This window comes from Excalfactoria chinensis, chromosome 26 (genome assembly GCF_039878825.1).
Source record: "Excalfactoria chinensis isolate bCotChi1 chromosome 26, bCotChi1.hap2, whole genome shotgun sequence".
Lineage (NCBI taxonomy): Eukaryota > Metazoa > Chordata > Aves > Galliformes > Phasianidae > Excalfactoria > Excalfactoria chinensis.
Genome location: NC_092850.1, coordinates 729,133 through 754,680, shown reverse-complemented (window position 1 = coordinate 754,680; position 25,548 = coordinate 729,133). Strand labels below are relative to the sequence as shown.

The 25,548-nt window shown below is 45.8% G+C and overlaps 2 protein-coding genes across 4 annotated transcripts; both read left to right on the top strand.

The window, feature by feature from the left end:
• The first annotated feature begins 167 nt into the window (after nucleotides 1-167).
• Nucleotides 168-22,481, top strand: DAZAP1 (DAZ associated protein 1). Of its 3 annotated transcripts, none has more exons than XM_072357366.1 (12): nucleotides 168-316; nucleotides 4,241-4,281; nucleotides 4,716-4,882; nucleotides 5,231-5,296; nucleotides 5,829-5,936; nucleotides 8,245-8,293; nucleotides 12,755-12,837; nucleotides 15,957-16,110; nucleotides 17,336-17,365; nucleotides 17,813-17,953; nucleotides 18,831-19,013; nucleotides 22,174-22,481. In XM_072357366.1, the coding sequence occupies exons 1-12, from the start codon at nucleotides 285-287 to the stop codon at nucleotides 22,344-22,346; spliced, it is 1,227 nt and encodes a 408-aa protein (XP_072213467.1). In that variant the 5' UTR covers nucleotides 168-284; the 3' UTR covers nucleotides 22,347-22,481. The 3 variants fall into 3 exon arrangements, with proteins under 3 accessions (XP_072213467.1, XP_072213466.1, XP_072213468.1); XM_072357365.1 differs by having other exon boundaries at nucleotides 5,826-5,936; XM_072357367.1 differs by lacking the exons at nucleotides 168-316; nucleotides 4,241-4,281; nucleotides 4,716-4,882; nucleotides 5,231-5,296; nucleotides 12,755-12,837 and having other exon boundaries at nucleotides 5,825-5,936.
• Nucleotides 22,482-23,620: 1,139 nt separating this feature from the next.
• RPS15 (ribosomal protein S15) lies at nucleotides 23,621-25,047 on the top strand. Its single transcript, XM_072357627.1, has 4 exons — nucleotides 23,621-23,698; nucleotides 24,001-24,086; nucleotides 24,436-24,670; nucleotides 24,913-25,047. Exons 1-4 carry the CDS (start codon nucleotides 23,696-23,698, stop codon nucleotides 25,024-25,026), a joined length of 438 nt encoding a protein of 145 aa, XP_072213728.1. The 5' UTR covers nucleotides 23,621-23,695; the 3' UTR covers nucleotides 25,027-25,047.
• Nucleotides 25,048-25,548: the final 501 nt, after the last annotated feature.

Here is a 25,548-nt window from a genome sequence, read left to right as displayed (position 1 = left end):
TGGAGGCGCTGAGGGAGCGGGAGCGCGCGGCTGGCGGCGGAGGGGGGGGGGGGGCCGGGCCCGGGGGCGGCCGTTGCGCAGCTCGGGTTGGGGGGGAGGGAGGGGGGGGAGAAAGAGAGAAGAAGAAAGAGATAAAAAAAAGAACAACCCTCAAATAAGCAAGAAAAAGGTGTTTAAAAACCCTCCCTCCCCCCCCCCTTCCCCAATCCCGAGCAACGGCTCAACGACTTTCCGTCAACGGAGGGAGAACCGGGCCCGGTCCCGGGACTCGCCGAATAACCGCCATGAACAGCGTGGGAGGAGCCGATGAGATCGGGTGAGTTGGGGGTATATAACGGGGGGAGGGAGGGGGAACTTATTTGAGGCCTATAAGGGCCCGGTGAGGCTCCATAAAGGGGGTGGGGGGGGTGGGAGAGGCTTCGGGTTCGCTCGGCCCAAGGTCACCCCCGGAGCTCGGGTCCATTCGGGTCCGTTCGGGTCTATTCGGGTCCGTTCGGCTCTTTCCGGCGTCTTGGTGGTGTTGGGGCTTTTAATTGGGGGACAAAAGGGATTGAGAGGCCTCGTGGGACTCGGTTTCACCCGGCTCCGGTCTGAACGGCCGCTGGGCGGTACCAAAGGAACGGAATCCGGCCGCTTTCCGTTCCTTTGGTACCGCCCAGCGGCCGATCTGCAGCGAGCTGAGCCTCTCTATCCGCTCATTGATTGTCCTCTGGTTAGTTCTAACCTTACTTAAAGGCCACGCGTTAAACCCTGCCTGTTAGACCGCCCCCCTTCACCATGTGCCCGCACCGAACCTCTCATAGAGGCCCGTAGAGACTCCACGTGTTGAGGTGGGAAGCAGGCAGGAGGAAATAGGGAGTCTTATGTACTTTGAATATAAATTGTTACATGTCGGAACTGGAAGAGGCCAAAAGAAGATGCAAATAAAGCTGTTTTTAAAGTGAAAGGGCTGCAGACTGCACGCAATGGGAAGTGCCAATAGGAGGTTAGAAGGGTTGCTTGGGAAGCATGTGGGCTTTGCATGTTAGGAATAGAATCAGAATAGCCTGGGTTGAAAAGGAGCACAATACTCATTCCAGCACCAACACCACATCCAGCCTGACCCTGAACCCCTCCATGGGGCATCCACAGCCCCCTTATGGGTTTCACCATAAACCCTCTTGTCTCACTTGCACTCATAGAACCACAGGCATTAAGGTTGGAGGAGACCACTCTGCTAGTGCCCACTGCACTGCTGGAGTGCATCCCTCAGTGCTACATCTGCAGATGCAATGTGGGCACTGTCACAGCTTCAGGAGAGCCTTCATCTCCGTGCTGTTCCCATTGCAGGACAAGCTGCTTAATTACTTAATTGCCATGTGCTTAATTGGTGTGGTCTTCAAACTACAAGGGGCAAGGTAACTGGAGTAGTGCACATCACTGCAAGCGGCTGGTGCTGTGTGAGGGGTGTTGATGCTTGTGGGTTCAGCTCTGCAAGTTGCTCAGATGCAAAGCTGGAAAGGATGAAAAGAGCAGTTGTAGTCATCTGCCTGCAGCCGTGCAAAGGAAGTTCTGTTCTGAAAGACAGCGTGAGGTGAAGGCCTTCAACGTGGTAAGAAGTTGTGTGCCCTTATTCTTTTGCATTGCTCTGTGTCTTCAAACCAACCCATCCTGGGGTAGCCCTGCTCCTGGCATCCTATAGCAAACGTATAAATAGAAGCCCTTTATTTACATACAGCTGCTGCAGTTGACCTTAAGCAACCCTGCTTTTTTGTTTGTTGAAACGTATGTAAGATGACTACAAGTAATTAATAATGGAATTGGAAGGTTTCAGTGACCACGGGCTGTGGGGAGTCCTCCTTCCTGCAGACAGCTTGGCTTCGTGTCAGAATGCAGCTGGTGTTTTATATCGATCCCTTATAGATTGATCTTGTACAGCAAGCCATCCAAGGTAACTTCCAAAGCCAAACCCCAATGTGCTTGGCTAAGAAAATATATCTGTGCAGTCATGGGCTGCCTCCAAACTTTGGTCTGAGTGTGGGGTTGGATCAGAGCTTTATCTTTACTGTTAAGAAATGGAGTTGTTTAATTAGAGAGCTTACCTGACCCTCAATACACAGGCATGAGAGTGAGCACGTGGATCTGTGTTTGTGTGTGTGCTGCTTGGCTCTAGCAGGAGATGGGCCGTAGCTGGAAGCTGAGTGGTGTTGGATAAGCTGTTGAGCTGATGCCATGAGCACTGCGCCCTTTGCCAGCAGTGGCCTGGGGTTGGCTTTTCCTGTCTGTGAGGAGAACTTGGTCATCCTCAGACGTGCAAGCAGAAAGGCTTGTTCTCTAAGAGGGCTGCTAATGGAGGAGATGCCCTGCCTGTGGTCCTGCTTATGCTGTTAGCAGATGTGTTGTTATAATACAGCTGTAATTGCTGTCTTTGCAGCACTTTGGCAGCTCCCTGTATGATTTAAGGGGCCCTTCTGATGTGCTTTATGGGAATTTAGGGTTTTTTTTGCTGAGAGACAAGACTTTTGTCACCTACCAACTAGTGACTGAGGAGTGGGTGGAGCTGGGCTTTTGTGTACCACTTAATGCTGGGTTATTTAGTCGCCCTTATTTTCATGTGCAGCATGTCTGCTCATCCAGCATGGCTTTATTTGCTGCTGGTTGTTGCGTAAGGGCCGTGCTGTGATGACATAGCACAGAGAACAGAATCTGCTGCTTGTTTCTGTTGCAAGCTGTCACTTCACTGCTGCTCCCTCCTGGCTAAGGGGTGGCTGTGTCCCACTGCAGTTGGCTGCTCCTGGAAAGAGGTGAGAGGGAGGTGTGGGGTTTTGTTCCGTTTGATTGCTGCTAGAATAGCTTTTCTCAGCTGTGGTTGGAAGAGGGAGAACTTCAGCTTTCCGTCTGTAAGCTGCAGCTTGGGAATGTCTGAGGGCAGGTAGAAGACAAAAGCAGCTGGTTCTTGAAGATTGGAAGGAGAAATAGAGGGTGTTCTCCATTGCCTTGTGCAGGCTCACAAAGCAGAGGTCTTGCACTGGTGCCTCTTAATGAGAAGGGCCAAATGTAGAGGTGGTTTTGAACTAACCTTTAATTATAGAGTGAATAATCTTGCATGGGAGTTGCATCACGCCCTGAAGTTGATACAGAGCTGCAGAGCAGGCAGCTCAGCATCCTGCTGCTCATCTCTGTGCTTACCCAAGTCCTTCAGCATGCTCCAACACGAAGCCGTGCAGGTCTGGGTGCTCTTTGCAGAAGATGTGGTTGGTTCAGATTGGTTTTAAGCACGAGGTTTAGTTTGGGCTTTCAGCCATATCTTTGTGCTGTGTTTGGAGAGATCTGTAACGTGGTGGTTGTAATGTGTCTCAGCTAATTACTGCATCAATGCTTCTGCTGCTTAGTGCTTGCCTTGCAGGCTCTCCTTCCATCTTAGACTTGTTAGTTCTGCTTTTGCTTTCATTTACCCAGCAGATGATGGTGAGCAGAGTGACTGACCCGCCCTTCCGGATGAGTGAGGGAGCAATAATGGTTTCTGCTTGGTTTTAATCTTCAATTTGTGGGTTTTCTGTACAGCACAGCACCCTGCAAACCCAGCAGTAGGGAAACCTGAAGGCCTCCATAAGCTTTTAGGTTGGAGAACTGAGAAAATTCATCAACTTTCTCTTTTCTGGAGAGCAAGGATAGGAATTGCAGGTATGCCTGGATCTTTGGGCTGTGAGTCCCTCTGGGCTTTGACTGTATGTTCTATGCAAGCAGGTCACAGCATCTCACAGGGCAGGTGCAGCTCACATTGCTTGGTTGTTTTGAAGCTGGTGTTAACTGCAGCTGCTGGCGTTGTTTGATGTCACCACCCAATGAAAACATGTGAACTTCTGTCAGTGTTACTTTTGCCGTGATGTTTCTTTTTACAGGGGGCTGCAGCAGCGGTGGTGTTGATGCATCTTCATATGGTAGTCATTTCTTGGCCTGTTTATGTTGTCATTCGTCTTGCACTGTTCAATATTAGGTAGCAAATGGATGTAGGAGAGCTTAAGCTGTTCTTTGAACTGAGTTTCAAAGGCTTGATGAAGGACTGCGTGCACCTCTTGGTCATTAACCTGGGCCTGAAGTAGCTAATGGACTCACAGGTGTTGAAATGAAGCTGTCTGGTCTTCTCTCAGTTTGCTTTATGTCCAGAGCAGTGGGGTCCCGAGGGCCTCAGTACCAGCAGAGCTACTGAAAACAGCTGCTTTTGTGTAGCACCCTAAAGTGCTGTATGCTTCCATTGCAGAAAACTGTTTGTGGGCGGCCTGGACTGGAGTACAACACAAGGTAAGCTATGTATTCTACAGTCATCGAGCCAGTGTTCTGTGCACAGAACCCCAGCCTGTGCACAGACACGTGGCTTTTTAGCATGCAGTGCCCTGGTAGGAGAATCTGGTTGAGATTCTGCTGCTCTTTTCTGTTAATGGATAACATTTTCTGTACAGAGTTCAGAGAAATGTACGTTGCTGTTTTGTTTTCTAAGTGTTCTATCAGTGTTTGTTGTTTTTGTCAGCTCAGAAGAGCTTCTCCGCTGTGATGTTACTCTTGTTTTGCATGAATGGAAATACATACTCTTTGTTTAGGGGGAGTAAAGTCTAACCACTGTCAGCAGATAAGCCTGAACTCGTTCAGCTCGTTGCTTACCCTTTGTCTATAGTTGTGAACACAGCCTGGTAAAGTTAATATCCGGTTCTGTTTCATATATACTTTCTTTTAAACAGAAACTCTTCGTAGTTACTTCTCCCAGTATGGAGAGGTTGTAGACTGTGTAATAATGAAAGACAAGACAACCAACCAGTCTCGAGGATTTGGATTTGTCAAATTCAAAGATCCCAACTGTGTGGGAACAGTGCTGGCCAGCAGACCTCATACGTTAGATGGCCGAAACGTGAGTTGACTTTGTTTTGTTTTGGGGCTTTTATTGAGCATTCTGTTTGTTGTTTTTGTTGTTGTTTTCTGTTTTTCCAAACTGTTTACAGGCCTGTTGGAAACCCTGATGTCTAATTGCACGCTGGGTGACAGCAAAGCTGCCTGGCTGTTGGCTTTAGTGACTGATGCTAAGATAGACAGCTTTAATTGGGTGATCTATACCAGTTTGTAGAAGCAACGTATGGGTAAATAGCTTTTATCTGAGGAGCTGAATGTCAGCAGTGCTGCGTTCACTTGCCATAAAACAGAACGTTTTAGAATGATATTCCACACGCTTAAGAACTGACCCAACTGGAATCTCTTCCAGATTGATCCAAAGCCATGTACACCCAGGGGGATGCAACCTGAAAGGACACGGCCAAAGGAAGGATGGGTAAGGATAGATGCGTGGTGTATCACTGCTGAATTCACGTGGGTCACACTTGGTGGTTTTAAAACCAAGCGTCTGTAGGCAGACCTCAAGTGTAAATCCTGCTTGTGAAACATAACACAGAGTGTTTGTTGGTAAGACTCCACATCCAGTGCAGTTGTTACCAAGCTCTCTGCTAAGTTGGGTTGGTGGGCTGGTATTTCCTTTAACGTGAGTCCTTCGAACCTCAAGTGTCTGAAAGAGTCCTCATAGGACTGGTGTTTTTTTCCAGCCCCCTTCACGCCCTGCAGGCTGATGTGATCCCATAGAAAACGAGTAAATGGCCTCAAATATAATCCCTATTTCTGGCTTTCTGAAGAAGAGAGTGGGCTATAGCTGCCAATACAACTTCTGAGCTCAGAACGTGCAGCTGCTTCCCTTCAGTGAGTGTAAAAGACTGGAAGCCCGGAGGTGGTGATGCTGCAGTTTGAGATGGTAAAAGTCACCAACTTTGTCGTCCTTCTGACAGATTTCTTTTTCCTCCTTGATTTAGCAGAAAGGATCCAGGAGTGATAACAATAAATCAAATAAGATTTTTGTTGGTGGGATTCCTCATAACTGTGGCGAGACTGAGCTCAGGGAATACTTCAAGAAATTCGGAGTGGTGAGTCATCCAGCACGATGGCAGTTATCTGTTGGTTGCAAGATGCTTTCTCTCTCCTCTGCCTTTTCTCAGATTTCATCAAGCTGTCAAATTTTGGGTTAATTTAGACAAACTGCTATAGGCACATATTGAAGCATTTTGCAATACAGTGTACTAAACGTTCATCATCTTGAAGTGTATCTTGCTATTTGTCAAAATCGATTGCTCTCATAAGAAACTTCCTTTGCTTCTCCTGTCTCCTCTTGTTCGTGTCTGCCCGATGCATTATTCCGTTTGCTTCCTGCCAAGTGAGAAAACATTCCTGAGTTTAGATGACCTGAGAATAATTATTTTCAATGGGTAACTTGGAGTTCAGTGAGAGTTGGTTGTTGGTTTTCTGTTTATGCAACAGCAGGTGAGCTCGTGTGTGAGATCCTTGGCTTCGAGTGGGCAGATTGATTGAATTTTGCAGCCTCCTGCCATTATTTTATTCTCAACACTTCTTTTAAAGCAGGGTCTGCAATCAGCTGGGTTCTGCTGCCCCTGAAATATCCATTCCAGAGAGAAACTGCTGCCCATGTTAAGCACCAGGTTGTCATTCGGTCTGTAACCTCCAACCGAAATGAGCGTACCTTCTATTTTCTAGTTAGTTTCACTTTCCCATTTATTCCCACTACTGTGGCCTCTTTTCTTTTTAAGGTGGTAAATTGCTAAGCTCGATTACTAAACCCAGCTGTACAATTTTGGAATACTCAGAGGTTCCCTGAGTTGAATTTCATACCATGTCAGTGAATGGGAACTGCCCATCTCTGAGTGCCATTTAGTGTGCTCTGGTTTTTCTTTTGTAAATTGCCTTTCTCTGAGTTTTCTTAGCAGCAGCAAAAGATTTATTGATTCTTTCTCAAGTGGCTGTTTATCAGCAGTACAGATTTGAGATTTAAGATGATCGTTTATCAGAAGCACAAAAGGCAGTGGCTTACAACCCTCCTCCTGGTGTGAAAGCCTGCACTAAGCCTGGCACTAAAAGTGGAGGAGCGTGTTCTATGGCTGTGGCATGTAATTTCTGAAGGCTCTTCCTCACAGCCTTTTGGCTTTCCAATCCTGACCTTGGGATGGCCTGGGAGATACAGGGCTATGGCCCTCCAAATACAGAAGGCAACAGCTGCCAAGTGTGCTTTTAAAAGTAAGTAGAACTTAAACGATAGAACTTGGGCAGTCAATGGAGTGTGTTCTTAGTGAGGTGTCCTTGGAGAAGAAGAGATTCTTCCATATGTGACCACAGAGTGAAGAGACAAAAGTGGGGACTGATTGTGAGACATTGTGTTTGCTTGGTAAATGAGACAGATGTGAAGAAGGCGACCTGGATGGGCTGGGGAAAAAGCTCTGCCACTATCATGCCCCATAGTCCCCAATGGGGATAAGTGTCAGTTGGTGTCTAGTAGGATATGTTCCAGTGAGTGTATGTGGTGTAAGGACCTGAAAGTATGTTTTGCAGCTCTCAGTTTTAAGCTAACGAGGAGATATCAATTTAAAGTCTTTTAAGGTAAATTGACTCTGTGATGAAGCAGTGGTTGTGGCATCGCATGCATTTCATTGTCTGCATCTGAGAGCTCGAAGGGCAGTTCCTTTCAGCTATTTGGTTACAGCCTTGGAAATAATTGCCTTTTTGTTTCAAATTGCAGCTCGTATTGATGCTGATTTGGGAAAAATATCAAATCTTTGAAGTGTTTGAGCAGCTCTTAGTTCTTATTTTGGTACCTAAATACACAAACAGCGAGCATCCGTAACTGAGTGGTTTTGTGATGCTATTTTAAAGCATCACCTCACAGCTGATGCTCTGCAGCACGCTGATAGGCAAGGAAGTAATTCAGAGATGCCGTGCACGTTTTTTTTTCAACGTTTGAAGCTAAAGCTTCTTTTCATGTTGAGAGTGAAAACGTTTTAAAACGGAAGGAATAATCTTTCAGGAAGCCACGCTGAGGTGAGCTGAAAATCAGAAACCTTTGGGGTTTTTTAATAGGCTGTGAGTGTAAACAGCGTAGCAACCTTAATGCTAGATTAACATCCTAAGTGTGATGAGACCTTAGAAAGCCCAAATAGCGCAGGCTTGTTTTTGTTTTCAGAACAGATGAATTCAGGCTTTTCTTAGGCTCCCATAAAGAGCAGTATTCCCAATTTGTTTGCGCTGTGGTGGGACAGGCTGGTATTGATGGCTACATCAAGCATTTAATTGTGCTTTGTGGATAGAGTGTGGGAAAGCAGCCTATGGTAACTGTCTGTAACGCTCCCCTGGTAGCACAGTTAGTAGAATTTCCCTTCTCTCTTCCAGGTCACTGAAGTTGTAATGATCTATGACGCAGAGAAACAGAGGCCCCGAGGTAAAGGCTGATCTAGTTTGTCCTTGAAATTCCTTCATACTCTGCTATAGTCAGATGGCAAACTATTTCATACCATCAGAAAAGGTAGATTTTTTTTGTTTCCTATGTTGCCTCAGGAAAAAGAATAATTCACTGGGCAAATACTGCTTTAATTGTAGACTCTTCATCTCCAGCTTTAGTTGCTATCTGTGCATTTAAAATCAGCTGTTTCATGTTCGTTTTCAGTTTCTGAGGGGTTTTGTGTTTTTATTTGCTAGTTTTTGTTCGAGTGAAATTTGATTCTTGAGCCACTGCTGTGGTTTAAGACACTCTAGGAGGAAAAGAACTGTCCTCAGACCTTCCTCCCATTCCACACAAAGGGTTTATTGGTGTGTAACTGCATGGGGGTGCTTTGGTTCAGAGTACTTCTGAACGTGATTTTGGGACATCCATCCATCCATCCATTAAGTGCTTCACTTATACGGCTTCGCTTAAAATTCAGGCAAAGCAATTCTTAGACAACACAAACCATTTTTCAAGTATATATTTTTTGATTGGAATATATGGCCCTGTGTGCTAGACTGCATTTTTGTTTTTAATAACAGGAAAAAAACAACAAGTTTCATCAGATTGTTTTAATCACATTGTTAAGATTTGGTCAAAATATGGGGCAGTCTTCATGTCATCCACCTTCCATTGCATCTGTTGTCTGTTATGACTCTCAAGAGGCAATATTTCCAATCAGTGAAGCTTAGTTGCACTTTACCACCTTAGTAGCATGTTGTACATGCTGGAGAATAGTTTGCCATCTGAACTTTCATTTCTCCTCTGACTCATTATTAAGAAATATATTCTTCACTTCATATTTATTAAGCTGTTAAGTCTTAGTTTTATTTTTAATTTAGACATACATCCTTAGTGACATATTTAAGTGTTTCATAGTAAAATATGGTAATGTTAAGTAAGTTCTTTTTTATTTTGTTTTCCTTTTCTCTGTGAATTGTTTGACTGTGATTAACGATATCTCTTTAGATTTCTTCTCTCTAGGTGATAATTTATCACAGAGGTACAGGCCAGTTCCACAGTCAGAGGAGGGACGGGCTTTGTCTTTTATTGGAGTGTAAACGAAGTTTCAATATATTTGTGTTTTTTTGTTTGTTTTCCTGCCTTAGTTATCCTAATCTTCTTTCAACAGATAACTTCTATTTAAGCAGAACATAAATTCTTCCATTAATGTGCTTTAGAGCATCTAATGTTAAATAGAGGAAGCAGTGGAGACCAAGATAGGGGCAGCAGAGTTGAATTATTTCAGCAGCTGTTGTATCTTCTATATCTGTGATTTTTATCCCAGCCTTGTTGCCTCTGAGCAAAAGGTACTAAACCGTGCCTGGTCGAGATGAATCCTGGTCTGCATTAACGGCCTCTCTGCTTAGAGCTATCCTTAATAAAAATGATACTACTAGGAGGCTTCCGAGTTGCTTAGGAGGCTGTGGCTCAAAGCATAAATGGCAGATCTGAAAACCTATCTGTCTCCATGCCGTGTGCAGAATACTTCCTCTTCAGTTCATCGGACTTCTTCAAATGGTGTTCTTGAACCACGTTGCTTTGCCTTTCATTTTTGTTCTCTGAAATTCCTTTCGTGTAGCTTGGTAACTAACTCCTGGAATGGCCTTGTTAATCCCTTGGGGAAAAGCTCCTCCTTTGTGTTGGAGGCTCCTGGCCATGGATCCCACAACACATCTTTGTCTTGCTTTCTCCTTCTGATCTGCATTCTGCTGTACAGCGCTGCTCAGTCTCCACGCTTGTCCTTTTAACACGTGACCTAAATTACTATATAAAATTTTAAAAGCCCACTGCGCTACCATCATCTCCTTGTATCATTCGGACTTTTACCTGCCTTCCATTTACCATCCTTGCATTTTGAGTGGACCCCTTCCTGCAGGCCGTTTTGCTAGCCTGCTGGTAGAAGGACAGACAGATTACCCCCTGCTACTAATCCCTACAGCTCTCCTCTGCCTTCAGCCTCAGAGGAGTGCTGGGAACCAGGTTCTCAGTGTCAGAGCTCTGTGATCCCATTGGGGAGCTGGCTGTGTGTCTTCAGGTGTCCAAGTAATCTCTGTTTCCTTGCATTCCCTATCACTCCTGGTTAGCTCTTCTGCAAGCAGTGCTCATCAGAATTCTTTGCAGAGTCCCCAGTACAAGCGCAGCCAGCCTCGTTACATCTGAAATGAAATAGTGCCTTTGTTGCAGTCCCTGCTACTTATGCTTTCTATTCTCTGCTAAACCAACAACTGCGAAGCAATTTACAGGTTCTTGCTGTGTTCTCTTCCACTTGGCTGCAAAACAGCCTCGCTGCTCTGTTTGGTAGTCCACTTGGATTCCTGCTAAGTGCAAAGAGTTTCTCTCATCTTCAATGATGTCTTGGCCTTTGAAAAATGAAGCAACTTTGTCACTTTTGCTCTCCTTAAAATTCCGTGTTCTTGGAGTTTGGCTGTGCGTTGGGTTCTGATTTCTTCACGGTTCCTTATTTTGTGACCTTTGGTCCTTCAAAATGCTTTTTTTACCCACCTTTTTCTTTCCTGACTCCATCCTGCTGCATCCCACATCTCAATCTATATCTTCAGCCTTCTCTGAACGAAGCCAAGAGAGCAACCTGCCTATGTAGACAGCACCCATCACTTTTCTTTCTCATGCCTTAGGCAGGGATACTAAAGGTGTGATTTCAATACAACTCCTTTTCTTTTGGCTCTGATAATGCAGATTTTTAACCCCGGACAAATATATTGTGATGAAATGCTGCTCTCGCTTTGAGGCAGCTTTCATCACAGCTCAGCAAAACTTCGTTTATACTGCCAGTCTCTTGTGTGTGGGAAATGCTAAGTTTTTTTATTTTACTTTTATTTAAGTGATGTCTTTTGCTCTTGTTGCTGACAGCAGAATTTGACCTGCTGGACTCTTATTTTGGCCTGTATCTTTGTGTATTTTTTTATATATATATATATCTATATATAAACTTTCTCTACAATAGGCCTCTTTGGGCTTACCCAACCCAGTTGGATAAGCTTAGAGAGACACTAAGTGTTATAGATACTGTATCTCTGTTTAACGCTTTAGAGCAATATATGGCTGCTGTCAGCACTAGCTGCAAAGCAAAATGCAAACCAAGGGGGAAATCTTGGGTTTCAGAAAAGCAAAAATGCATCCATGTTCCATATGCTTTTGATGCTGCACCTCGTTTTTCTTTCTAATTTTATCGCTCTACCCTTAGCTAATCTAAAGAATGGCACAGTTTATGTACTGCATGTGTTCTTATCTTTCCTGGGATTTGGTTGTTACACCGGCAACGAGTGGTTGATGGCATGAACCAGCCTTGGTGTTCTGTGAGATTAACCACCATTTTGCCACTCTCTCGGCAGTGTCAGCAGCTACAACCTGAGAGCAGCGGTTCTCAAAGTGTAACCTCAGAAAGTGATTCAGACCTGGGTTCTTTTTTTGCCTCATTTCCTGTGTGTTTTACTGTCCCTCACGGCCTTTTAAATAGCTGCTGCATTCAGCTGAGCTGCCAACATCAAGGGCTATGGTCAGATAAAAGGGAGCGAGTCACCCCTGGGGATCTGGAGCAGTTAACAGCGATGCTGTGAGCAAAAAGAGGGACTGGGAAATACCGTGTGGGTATTTGAGACCAGAGCAGCAGGAAATGTAAGAAACAAAATAGACTGAGCCACGACAAGTATGACGTTCTGTGTAAGCAACACTGCTTTCGTTATCAGGGGATGCCATGTTTGGAAGGAGCCTTGTCTGTTAAGTGCTTCCTCTTAGATGGGAATTAAAACCAAACAAACCAAGAAACAGAACTTGAGAACCTCTGATCTAGGTTGTTAGTTCCTGAAGCTTTTCATTCATCCACGGAGTGGTAAAATTTACTTTCCATGCTTTTAACAGCTACATTTCAAAGACGACTTTCTTATTTTCCACTGAAAATATTTCCTTACTGAAAGAGTGGGATAAGGGATGGGAGGAAGCAGCTTTGGGGCGCAGGGACAGAATAGGTTTTCTCTGGGATTCTATTCTCAGTCAGAGATAGGGGGAGGCAAATTGCTTGACTTCTAATTCGCTGTCCCACAAGCACTTTATTTTAACTCTTGTGGCACAGTTACACTTAGGACTATACTAGCACTTTTTTTTCCCCCCTTCATTTCCTCGTAGGTAGGTTAGGAATAAAGCCAAGTTCAGAAGTTAACTAGCTTAGTTAGCAAATTGCATGTGTGAAAGCAAGACGAGGCATTAATTGCCTTGCTACAGGAAGGATCCATTGCAGTTTTCTCAAACTTGACCTTTTTTTTTTTTCTGTTGAGAATTTAACACAAGTCTTGGTTATCTGAAACCCCTGCTTGAACCCTTGGTCCGCCCCTAATACTGTTCATCATCCTGTTTTGTGTCACAACACCCTGCTACCTTGATTCACTCTTCGTCGTTGGCTAGGTTTTGGATTTATTACTTTCGAGGACGAACAATCAGTGGACCAGGCTGTCAACATGCATTTTCACGACATCATGGGCAAAAAAGTGTGTAGTTGTAGTTTTATTTTACCTTAAGAAAGAACCAAGTCTTGGGCAACTAGCAATTTCACTGGTGAGCAGAACTCTAGTTAAGGGTTCAGTTTAGATGGGGGAGCGTGCGAGTCCAAATTCAAGGCTTTATCCATGAAGGTGGGGAAAGTCTGAGTTTGCTTCAGCAGCTGAGAGAGGCAGTTAGTGTGTGGCTCAGCCCTCGGGGTGGCATAGATCCCAAAAGGACTTGGGCTGTGGGGGGTTTCCTTGGTGGTGTTTTTTGTTCATGTACTTTGAACATGTTGGGTAAGGCCTTGTGCTACAGACCTGGAGGGGTGCACTGCCTGACACCGTCGCTTACATTGAGTCCTGCTAAAGCACTGCTTTGCTTCCTGGGAGCGAAGGTAGAAGTTAGTTGTTTTTAGCTATTGGCAAACCAGAATCCCAATGAAATCTGAGTTGTTCAAGGCTTGGTTTAAGATACCACTCCTTCAGATGTGTATTTGATCCTTCAATTTTGAGATGGCGTGACGTGAGCAACCGCCTGTAATCTTAAACTAAAAGAAAAAGCCAAAAGAAAAGCCCAACAAACCCCAACCAAAAAGAACCACACAAAACATCATGAAGGATTGGTTTTTTAATAAATTGGGTCACTTACTGTGAAACTTTGGTACAAACCCACGTACTCTATATAGTATTTAATCACAATGCAGTTAAGTGACCTCTGGTTGTTTCATCTTCATACTGTGTTGTCAGCAAATGGATGTTTGATAGGGAGGGAATCTTTTATGCCTGCTTTGAAGTCACTCAGCAAGGAGCTTGCTTGTACTTGTGGGGGAAAAAGCAAACGAAAAAGCCAAGCAAATTGTTGCAGGGTATCCAGGTTTTACAGTGTTAATTTTGCAGTACATGGGTGCTTTTATTTATACCTGCAAACTTATTTTGGGGTCTAGAGGTGGGCTCATCTCCTAACGAATGCAATTCAGCAAGCAAAGAAGTGTGCTTGTGTCATGAAGAGCACTGGTACACGTTCTCAATTGCTGGTGTTCTCCAATGAGTGGTCCAGCACTCCCACATGGGAGCAGAAGCAGCGAGTTGATGCCCGTAGGTATGTGTATGGATACCTATGGCCTGCATAGGTCCCTTGCATTGCAGTGAGAGGTGACAGCACAGCAGCAGGCTATGAGCATAAAACAAAGGGCAGTTCATCTGCTGTCACCTGCAGGAGGGGAAGGAGAGCCCTGCATGAGCACAGTCTGCACTGCCAGTTTGCAGGAGGTGATCAGTGCTCAGAGTTCTCCTTTGTTTCTCAATCTGTTTCATTCCGATAGTCAAATAATCAGGGTTTTTTTTTTTTATTATTTGCTCGTTTTCTCCTTTTGGTGACATAAACTTGAGGCAGATTTTAGCTTCAGAATGTTGGAGAAGGATTTTTCAGTCCTCAGTTTGGCAGTTCTCTGCTTCCAAATGAGCACTGAAAAATTAATGGGAGTTCTCCCATGTAGATAAAGGAGCTGCAGATTCCCTGCTCCCTTCATTGACTAATAATGCCTGCTTTAAAAAACACTATCTCCCTCTTTCTGGTAATTAAAAAGGTATTGCTGAAATGAATCCATATGTTGTTGAAAGGAAAAAGAAGGGGAAAAAAAATAGAATTAAAATTGCAAGAAGGACTCTGCTTTTGTAAGCAAGAACTGAATTCCCTGAAGGCAAATGTGTTAAGACTCATTAATTTGAGCCCTTTGAAAAAATTCCCTTGGTTCCTCTCTGGAAGGGCCTTTAGCTGACAGAGATTTGGTTACTGTCATGTGTAACATCCCTGGGGTATTGGGGAGGGGGGTGGGTTGGAGGTGGGGGCTTTGTCCTTGCCTTGTGCCTATTTCCTGTTTGTTCTCTGACATGAATGGTTCTGAAGACATGGCAGGAAGAATTGCAAATACTTTATATTTTATTTCCATACTACTCAAGGCCCATCGATGATTGAGATTTATTTCCTTTGTACTCTGGCACCCATTAAAATTAATCATCAAATAAAATAATAATAAATAAAGGGGGAAAAAAAAAAAGGCTTTAATTCAGCATGCATGAGCGCTGAGAGGGTTTCATTAAATCAGAAAGTGGATTCTTTTTTGAGGGAGAGGGGTTTTATATTGAATGTGCAGCTTATTTTAAGTAGGTCAGATGCACTTATTCGATGGCTTTGGAACACTGGGACACTTGATCTTTGAATAAAATAAGTTAAGCACTGTGGCTTGTTAATTTTCAGAACAGGAGGGCTTTTGTCACTGACTTAACACAGTATGAAGATTTGCTTCTTATTGACTCAACTGTCCATTTTTATTACTTGCATGTTTGTTTACTTTTTTGTTAGATGTAATGTAAGATTCTCTTATCACATCCATTCCCTCTGACATTGTTTGAGTTAATTGAGATTCTTTAAGCGTTAGCCTGGGGAAGGTAAGTCTTTATCTTCCATTAGACATTAAAATAAATCCTTAAGTTTAAAAAAAAAAAAAAAGAAAGAAAAAAAAATAAAGAAAAAAAAGAAAAAAAAAGAAACCAAAAGAAAAAAGAAACAAAAACCAAACGTGTGTTTCTCAGGTATGAGCAGAATCGTAGTTAGATGGGGTGGGTTTAAACTGTAGCTTTGAAACGAACCCCAACCACTTGCGATGGTTAAAGCATTAGTACCCTTTTTCAGAGTGCGCTCTTTACTCCAAGTTGGTTTGATATCCTGAAAATACCACCTTCCTGACCTCTGTCTTAAATGTCCGAGCAGTCTCTGAGTAGTTGGAAACACGATGCCTTTAGAAGTGAAGAGTCGTTGTAAGAGGGTACTGCTGTTTTAAGGTGAAAGTAAATGAATATCGTGCCACGATGAAACAGAAATGATTTGTAGGATGGGTTTTGCTTTGAAATACCTCGACAGTAGGACTTACAATGTCTTACCATCACGTATGTTGTACCTGAGAAACATTTTTAAATTACTGGCCTTTAAGTTTAATAATTAAGTACTTAGACATAAGTCGTAAGATGCTAAGTGTAGTCTTAAGTGTAATTAAGGGTGTGTGTGACGGGAAGGGGGGTATGCTAACCTGCACCATCTCTCCTAAATGGCAACTCTGTTTGTTTAGGTGGAGGTGAAACGTGCAGAACCTCGTGATAGCAAAAGCCAAACTCCAGGTCCACCCGGTGCCAGTCAGTGGGGAAGCAGGATCATGCCAAGCGCTGCCAATGGCTGGGCAGGTCAGCCCCCTCCGACCTGGCAACAAGGTTATGGCCCTCAAGGTACTTCCTTAGATGTCTCGGAATGGCTGTTTGCCTGTTCCGTTTGGTTCCACCTCTCCTGCAGTCAGATCGGTGTGCTTTGTCGTAATGTGGAGAAGGTACTGAGGAAGCTCAGCGGCTCAAGCTGTGGCTCCAGCTGTGGGAACGTGACCTGCCTGAGACCCAGATGAAAACTGAGTTGAAATCTGGGTTTTTGAGGATCAAGCGGTTCCAGAGGAAGTTAGGAGTAAAATTTGAAAGGGATGAGAGCAAAACAGATGGCCTTGTCTCTGGGTTTTATTGCTTAATGTAGCCTGGAAAAATAACAAGCAGCTCTGGGGCTAGCAGTGGTGCAAGAGAGCGCTTACTGCTTCTAATGGTCTTGATTTAGCTTGAGCCCTTGAGGGCTGAAAGGAGCAGCCGTGTGTTTTTGGTTTTGATGGCTGTAACCCCCTCAAGATTTTGAAGATGGGATAAATATGCTGAGTTCATCCAAAGACAGTTCTGATAACTTAGGGAGAAATGCAGCGGTATAATTGAGTTGCATTTGACAGAACACGTCTTGCTTCCTCTGATATATGAGAAGTTCTCACCTGGGGGGGTTAAAGGAAGTAACAGTGCTTCATCTATTGCTACAATAGATGATACCTCAGTGGAGGGGATCGCCTGTTTCCCCATGGTGCTTATTAACTTGAAAGCTGCAGCTGAGGCTTTGACATTCTGCACAGATGTGCTAATCTGCAACTGCACAAATTGAGAAACTAGATTAGTTTCAACGTGGTTATTTGTAGGGAAAATTATATCTGATCTACTGGAAAGATTAGTGTAAAACATAAATGCGTTTATCCTTCTAAACGCTGCAGCGAATGAAGAAGATGGTGGTTTTTTATGGTTGAAAAACCTCAAGAATAAATAGGATGAAGCTGAAAATGCATTAAATATGCTCTGAGCGTGCAGTCTGCTGTGATTCTCAGTGTTGGTGTTTTTATACTGGTATAGATTCTTGGTGTGCTTGCAGTTTTTGAGCATTCCATCTGATTTGAGCTTGAAGGCTGCTGGCTGTTTCTCCATTATTCAGAGCCTTTTGAATCTTTCTTGGCCCATAAAATATAGATCCATAAGGGACACTGGGAGGATATCCAGTCTATTTCAGAGCCTAGAGCGAGATTAGCTTTCTCTATGTATCCTTTCTCATAGTACACAGCTGCAGTACATGGTGTAAATTGCTTTTTCTGCTTTGTTTTAGGGATGTGGGTGCCAGCTGGACAGGCAATTGGTAAGTACATTACATGGGTCTGATCTGAACAGAAGGAATCCGAAGTTGGGGGTGTGGTTTCTTTAAGAAGCCAGGAGGATTTGTGGATTTCTGTAATATTTAACAGCCTGCACGTTTAAAAGCTTGGTTTAATTTGACCTGAAGGAACGAAGGAGGAGATGGAATATTTGTAACAAACCAGTAATGGGAGCTGACGTACATCCTGATGTTGCCAACCGCGTTAATTTGGTATCAAAGAATTACATTCTAAAATGCGATTATTTATGGTAGAGGTACTTGGAGGAGGAGCAGTGTTAGTATTGCTCACAGTTAGAATTGAAGGAGGGCTGAGGCTGTATCTGAAACTGATCAAATAGCTTTAACTCCCCCCATCTACAGAATGCCAACTCAAGCAGCAGCTTTTCCCTATGAATTCACTTCAGCTCCTCGTTTCTCTTCATTCCCCAGGTGGATATGGACCACCTCCTCCAGGAAGAGGAGCTCCCCCACCACCTCCTCCATTTGCCTCATACATCGTTTCTACACCTCCAGGAGGATTTCCACCTCCACAAGGATTCCCACAGGGCTACGGCACCCCTCCACCATTTAGTAAGTGCCCTGCAGGAGCCTGAGCACCACATCCAGTCTTTAATTTGTCCTCATCTTCCTCTGGACTTCTTAAAAGTTATGCTTAGATGTGGTGGGGTTTTTTTTGGCCTAGGTTGTGTATTCAGAGTTATAATCAACTCTAAGTGTTTGTCAGTTTGGTTACTTTCTTCTTGGGTGATGTAATAGTTTGCCTTCTCCTGGTTAAAGCTGTGTTGCTAAACAGATTGAGGTTTATTGCATACCCCTATTACAACATCTGTGAGAAAACTGAAGAGATTATTGCACAGTGGCATGGGCTAGACACAGGCTGGGATTTCTAGAGGAGCTTAAGGAATTAAGGTCGCAAGTAACATTGGAAATGTAAAATAGGATTAGAGCATTTGTGCCCTCAGGCCACCTCTTGAACAGCCCAGTCACAAACTTGGTTTAGAAATGGAGAATACCACACAGCTATCCTGAGTGCCTTATTCTCCAATGAAGAAACCACTTGTTTGGGATGGTTTTTTTCCCCTCCTAAGGTGTTAAGTGATATGGTTTTCTCCTCGTGTCCTTGCGTGTGCACGCAAGCATAAAGAATTTGTTGTCAAGTCCTGCTTTGTCACATTCTTTCTGCTGGTTGCTGATGTGGCTGCTGTCTTCTTTGGGGTGAGATTTTTTGTGTTAGAAGGTAAGTTGCTGGGACCTTTTAGCTACAGCGTGAGCATGGGAGTGAAATTCCATACGTCCAGCTACACGTAGCAAACATTTTTGCTTTAATAGTAGATTTGCAAGTATTTAGAGGGAAGAAAAAAAACCTGTATTGTACTCCAAAGCCATGCAAGAAGTCAGAGTGGTGTTTACCTGTCATCACATATATTGCACTTTGCTCGTGTTTCAGCTTTTGGTTATGGTGCTCCTCCTCCTCCACCTGACCAGTTTGCCCCACCTGGAGTACCCCCTCCACCTGCCACTCCAGGGGCAGCACCACTAGCTTTTCCTCCACCACCACCGCCATCTCAGGCAACTCAGGACATGAGCAAACCCCCAACTGCTCAGCCAGAATTCCCTTACAGTCAATTTGGTAAGTAACTGCGTGTGAAGTGAACTCAGCTTGATCCTTCTTCTCCTCCTTCCTCTTCCTGATTTTCATTTTTAATTGGATAGAATGTCAGCATTGAGAAACTGCTTGCTAACACTGACAGCACTTCTGCAAAGGGTGAACCTGCCAGTTCCCAAGTGGTCCTTAAACCATCTGGTATTTCAGCCAGCAGGTGTTCTCTTAACCAGCTCTGGCCATTGCGTGTCCCACAAAGTGGTCTTCAGAGATGTGTGCACTGACAGGGACATGTCACTGATCTACAGTGTGCCTGAATCTGTAGGTTAAACTGTTCTCTGATGCAGCCTGTAGTCAGCTGTTCTGTTTAACTGACTATGAGAGGCTGGAGGAAGACTTGAGTAAGAGTATTGAGAGGCAAAGGTATTAAAACCCAGGCTGTGTCCATCCTTGTCCCTCTGCTGTCTGTCAGGAGCACACAGAGCTTAGACCATTATTTGTGCTCCGTAAGTAACTATTGGAGGTGGCTGATAAAGGTGCTGACAGACCATATTTTCAGGCAGTCAGATAGTATTGTCCAACAGAAAAAGACCCCACAGCTAGACAAGGCATTTGTGCTCCTGATTAATGTCTGTGGAAACAGGGACTTCTCATACTGCTTTTCTACTCAGTCCCACCATTGAGCAGCGTTGTTCCTATCTGTGGCATATATTTTTTTCTGAAGGCATTGTAATTGGTCGTTTTAAGCAAGTTTCAAGCAAAGCTGACAGCAGTGTGTCACACTGAGCTTATTTCAGCCTGAATTCTGCTAGGAGCACAACTTGCAGAGGTATTTACTGTGCTGTAGTACAACAGAATCATCCACCTGTTCCTAAAGCTGCGTTGTAATATCTTCTGACTTCTTACAAGAGCTTCAGGTCTGTGTTTGCAGATTAACGAGCAGCACTGCTGTGCATTGGGCAGTCTGGCTGATCTGCATGTATTTAGGTAAATGCATAAGGCTTACGGGCTTTAAGGAGACACTGAGTTACCTAATCATTGTGACACTTTCAGGTTTGTCCGAGCGTGACAGCATCTTAAATACTGCTGTGTTTACAGGTGGGATGAATGTAAACACTGGTAAATTAAACACGGACTCGGGTGTGCCTCCCTCACCCTCTGTGCAGGGCTGTCCTAGGGTTTGTCACCCTGCTCTCCTCATTTCTTACTAGGGCTGGGTTCCTATTCTCAAGACCCTTCAGGCTGCGTGCCAGTACTTTGATTTCACTCTTATGGTCAGGCTGAGCAGTGAGAGACGTAGGTAGGTGGTGCCTGTTTACAACCCATGCTCTTGATGTATCTGCCTGGGGGAAATTAACCTGTGTTTCTTGCAGGGTCTCTTCTGAGCGGGTGGGGGGAGCAACGTGGTTCAAATGTTTCCTTGTGCAAGTAGGGACAAAACAGCTCTATATGTGCATTGGCTGACTGAAGCAAGAACTCGTGACTGAAGTGATGTTAAGTGGTGCTGCTGTCAACCTCCCAAGCTGCTGCACTGACAGGGCTTTATCTTGTGTAACTGAACTGAGTTCAGCTTTCATAAGCGAGAGTTTAAAACCATAATGGGTGGCACAGCTCATTTAGAAAGCAGAGCCTTCTGAAAGGGCAGGTGAGTTGTGTGTTTCGCTGTGAGGCTCTGCTGCAAGCTGAGAGCTGCAGTGGGAACAGAGGAAGTGAGAGAAGACAATATGTACTAAAATGCCTGGCTGTTCTGTGCTGTAGGCGTCCTTTGTGATAAGTAAATGGAGAGCTGTGGTTTTCTCACTCTGAATGCTGTACCATTACACTGGATAGTGAGATTCTTTCTGAGCCTCACCCCTTGGCAAACAATGGTATTTTGGGTAGTCTGCTTATCTCTGTGTGGAAGAAGGAAGAAAACCAGACTGGATTAGCATTTTGAGTTAATAGAAGCCTTGCGGTAGACATGTTTTAAGTCTCATTAGTGATAGCAAGTCCTGAGAGACAGGCAGAGCTTGAAATTGAAATGCTGAAGACATGCTAAGAGACTTTGTTTTGGATTAAGAGAGTTAAACCTGCTTTAAGGCTGCACAGGGAGAGGCAGAACTGCAGAAATACACTGAGTAATTAGGGTTCTTAATACCCTCTTTTATAGCAGAGGCTTACACTGAGGCTGCTGTTACGATGAAGAGTCGTATTTAATTAAGGGAACTTTTATTCCATTTCTTCATTTCTCAGTGTTCTTAATTCACATCTCTTTGCTTCTCACATCAGCAGCAAGAATTCCAGCTGTTCTTTCATCCTCACCCCTTTCTCCCCATCCCTGTCCTGACAGGTCTGAACCTTCAGTGTGGGTGGTGCTGCAGGCAGGGCGTGCTGAGCTCTGCAGGGTCAGGAGGGACAGGCTGAATGTTAACTTTTAGTGGTGCTGGATTGTATCCTTCAGCTGAAGCACTGCTGTCAGGGTTAAAGCTAACTGAGCTCTGCTGCGGTCATTGCTTTGTGGGGAGGGGGGGGGATGTGTGAGAAAAGGGCTGTGGAGTTGTTTACTTATTGAAGTGTTCTCCACCATCTGCAACAGCACTGGGGGAATGTGGGGTCAGGCTTTAAAGTGGAACTTTGCTCTTTTGAACTTAAAAGAGACATTGCAGCAACGGGCTGACCTCTGGGGAAGCGTGTCAGTTCTTTCCAATGGCTGCTTTGGTTCCATTATGAAGTTTGTAATGGGTGGAATGGTTGCAGCCTTCGAGATGTTGCTTTACCAACTGCTGCTCCAGTTTAATAGCTGAGAAAGACTTCCTTGCTGCATCTTTAGCTCTGCTGCACCTGGCAGTGCTGGCTTTTAGCAGAGCATCATAAATCCTTTCGGGGTGAACCTACCTGCAGCCTGCTTCGTGTTTCTGAGCAGCAGTGCGATGCCTTTAGCTACTAGCCTGGGTAAGGAGACCTCAGAAGTGAAACCTGCCGTTTCTGCATACCTGTGCAGTTCTGCTTTTTAACCTGGCTGGTCTGTATCAGAAAGTTGAACGTTTTAGGAACTGAAAGCAGCTGTGTATCTCAAGTTAGATTGAAGTGTTTGGGACTGCATGGTGGGGGGAAGGGAACAGCATTAGGTTTGGGATTTGCACCTCTTGTTTACACACGTGAACAATCCAGAAGCTTAACCCTGCTGCCTTCCTCCCCTTCTCCCCAGGCTATGGACAAGACTTGAGTGGTTTTGGACAAGGTTTCTCTGATCCCAGCCAGCAGCCCCCTCCTTATGGAGGCCCTTCAGTGCAGCCATCCAGCGGCCCACCTGCAGGAGGAAGCGGTTTCGGCCGAGGACAGAACCATAACGTTCAAGGATTCCACCCATACAGGCGTTAAAACAAATGTGCTGGCAATCAGGGAGTTGTACCCACAGTGGGATACCTGGCACCAGCAGCACCCAGGGATCCCCAGACTTGTGAACTTGTGACAATCACATACTTGATGGAAGACAAAGGTGGTTTTTTTTTTGATGGGGGGGGGGGAGGGGGATGGGGGGGGGATGTTGAGGGGGGGGGTTGGGCTTCAGAAGGCGAAAAGCTGTGGGTGTTCGGACTGCAGTTTTTAACTCATTCTTTTTTTTTTCCCCCCTTTCTTTAAACCCATCAGCACAAAAAGAAAAAATAAAGCAAATGTCACTGGTTCAAACTTAACAGGGTTTTAAAAATGTCTTCAAGCTTTAATTCCAAACTTCAGGTTGGGTTTATTATTATTATTATTATTATTTTTTGGGGTTTATTTTCTTATTTTTTTTTTCCTGAGCCTTTTGTTTTGTTTCTTTTTGGACCGTATATTGTAAACTTTTATGTTGAAAAGATTAAAAAAAAAAAACAAAAAAAAAACCATAAAAAAAATAATTATATATATTATACATTTACAGATTGTGAGAATTTTTAAGAGAAATTTTCTACTATGTATGCTGGCTTTATTTTTTAATTTAAAAATAACAGGGTTTGTGTTTTTGTTTTTCTTCCCCCCCCCATTGGGAAGCAGAAGGGTTTGAGCTGCAGCTCCCTCCATGCTGACGGATGGGTCAGAGGAACTCGGGGAGTTGAAGAGAAGAAACCTACTGAGCGTGGTGTCGTTTTGCATCTGTTATTGACCCGGTGGGGGGCTTTAAAGGGGGGGGTTAATGGATGAGAGGCAGGTTTGGTTGCAGGACTTTGTTGGTGCACGGAGTCACTTCATGGAGCTCAGCCTTGAGAGCTGAGCTTCAAACCTCTCTAGATCCTCTGTTGGGTTTTCATTCAGGAAAGGGGGTTTGAACAAAGGCCTTGTGAAGATGTAGATTTCCCTCAGGCTGAAGGTTTTAGGTGCGTTCTGCACTGAGCAGCCATCACCCCTGCTTTGAATAAAGACAAGTACATTTGGATTAGAAACACAAGCCTGTCTCCATTTGATTTTTCTTTTCGAACTAAAAGCTTTCTTGTGAATCCATGAGAAATCAATGGGCTGTAACCACAGCTCGGCACCGGCGTTATCAGCTCAGGGCTGTGCCTCGGCTCAGCCAGCAGCTCAACGTGCTCTTGGATAACGATCCTTACCTGCGCTTCTGCGGGGCGCGGCCCCTTTAAGAGCAGTAAGGGCGGAAGTGCTGCGCGGAGCGAGGATTGGTTACACTTCCGCCTACCGGCTCTCTCGCGAGATCTCCCTCTTCCGGCTTCCCTTTCCTCGCAGAGCAGGCCAAGATGGTGGGTGCGGGTCGGGGGGGGAGGCGGTTCTAATCGGGCTCCATCCGCCGCCGGCGCGGCCTCCCGGGGCTCCGCTGCGACCGAGGGCGATGCGGCCTCTTCCCTGCGGGGGGATGGAGGGCGGAGGGCGGGCGGCCCTTGCGGCCTGGAGGAGTTGGGGCCTGGAGGAGTTGGGGCCTGGAGGAGATGGGGCCTTGAAGGCCGCCAGGCCCGGGTGCTGATGGGGCCGGCGGTGCTTGAGGCCTACCCGGCTGCCGTGTGGTTCTGATGGCCGCGTCCCTTCCACCTTATCCCGGCTACAGGCTGAAGTGGAGCAGAAAAAGAAGCGAACTTTCCGCAAGTTCACCTACAGGGGAGTGGACCTGGACCAGCTGCTCGACATGTCCTAGTGAGTGCCGGGGGCAGGGGGGTCCAATGGGGGCCTCGGTGGCTCCAATGGGGGCCTCGGTGGCTCCAATGGGGGCCTCGGTGGGTTCAATGGGGGCCTCGGTGGGTCCAATGGGGGCCTCGGTGGGTCCAATGGAGGCCTCGGTGGGTTCAATGGAGGCCTTGGAGGGTCCAATGGGGGCCTCGGTGGGTCCAATGGAGGCCTCGGAGGGTTCAATGGGGGCCTCGGTGGGTTCAATGGAGGCCTCGGTGGCTCCAATGGAGGCCTCGGTGGGTTCAATGGGGGCCTCGGTGGGTCGGTGGGCAGCACCGTGCAGGCCTTGCAGCCTCAGCCCGTCCATCCCTTGCAGCGAGCAGCTGATGCAGCTCTATAGCGCCCGCCAGCGCCGCCGCCTCAACCGGGGGCTGCGTCGAAAGCAGCACTCCCTGCTGAAGCGCCTTCGGAAGGCTAAGAAGGAAGCTCCTCCTATGGAGAAGCCCGAGGTGGTGAAAACCCACCTGCGTGACATGATCATCCTCCCCGAGATGGTGGGCAGCATGGTGGGCGTCTACAACGGCAAGACCTTCAACCAGGTGGAGATCAAGGTGAGCTTCGTGCAGCCTCTTTTGGGGGGGGGGGGAATCTGAGCTGTCTGTAAGTGTGGAATAACACGGTGCTACCTGATAGCGCTGCCTGTATTGAGTCATGTTGGCTCTGAGGGTTTTGTTTGCGGTGTTAAAGGCGGTTGCTTGGCTGCTGTGTGAGCTGTGCTGTGCTGCTCCCTATTAGCAGGGCTGTACCCCTCCAGTTTCACCCCCTTTAACCCCCAGCTTTGCTTCTCTTCCAGCCCGAGATGATCGGTCACTACCTGGGGGAGTTCTCCATCACCTACAAGCCGGTGAAACACGGCCGGCCTGGGATCGGTGCCACCCATTCCTCCAGGTTCATCCCATTGAAATAAACCAGAGCTTTGGGAAACGGCTTCTCTGTGTCAATAAAGAAGCTCCTCCCTGTCTCTGATCCCGGGTGGGGGGGGGGGGGGGACCTCATTGGATCCATTGCTTCCATGGGGGCAGGGCTGGCTCAGGGTCGGTCCATTCTGCTTCTTTGAGCTTCTTTTCTGGCTCTCCCTTGTTGGTAAGCGCTCCTGGCACATCCTTTTAAACGGCTTTATTAAGGATAACGATATTCAGCGGCCTTTGTTGGAAAGGGCTGCTTCAAACCGTACCCAGAAAGGCCCAAGGACGCATTGAATGCATTGAATGCACCTTATGGGGGACAGACAGCCATGGGGGGACAGACAGCCATGGGGTGACCCCAACCTGCTGCTCCTCTTGTCCCAGATAGGGGATGACAAAGGCTTTGAGCTGCCTGTTGTTTCAATGGGTGATGGTTCCTCCGTCCCCTCATTGCAGCCCGAGGGTGGTGCTCCCTCCTTAGGGGGGCTATAGAGCACGGGGTGGGGATGGAGCCCCCCCAGCCT

Coding starts and splice junctions, on each gene's coding strand:
- DAZAP1 (XM_072357365.1), top strand. CDS start 285: ATGAACAGCGTGGGAGGAGCCGATGAGATCGG. Junction 4,282..4,715: donor GGACTGGAGTACAACACAAG/GTAAGCTATGTA, acceptor TCTTTTAAACAG/AAACTCTTCGTAGTTACTTC. Junction 12,838..15,956: donor ACGACATCATGGGCAAAAAA/GTGTGTAGTTGT, acceptor CTGTTTGTTTAG/GTGGAGGTGAAACGTGCAGA.
- RPS15 (XM_072357627.1), top strand. Junction 24,087..24,435: donor CAGCTGCTCGACATGTCCTA/GTGAGTGCCGGG, acceptor CATCCCTTGCAG/CGAGCAGCTGATGCAGCTCT. Junction 24,671..24,912: donor TCAACCAGGTGGAGATCAAG/GTGAGCTTCGTG, acceptor CTTCTCTTCCAG/CCCGAGATGATCGGTCACTA.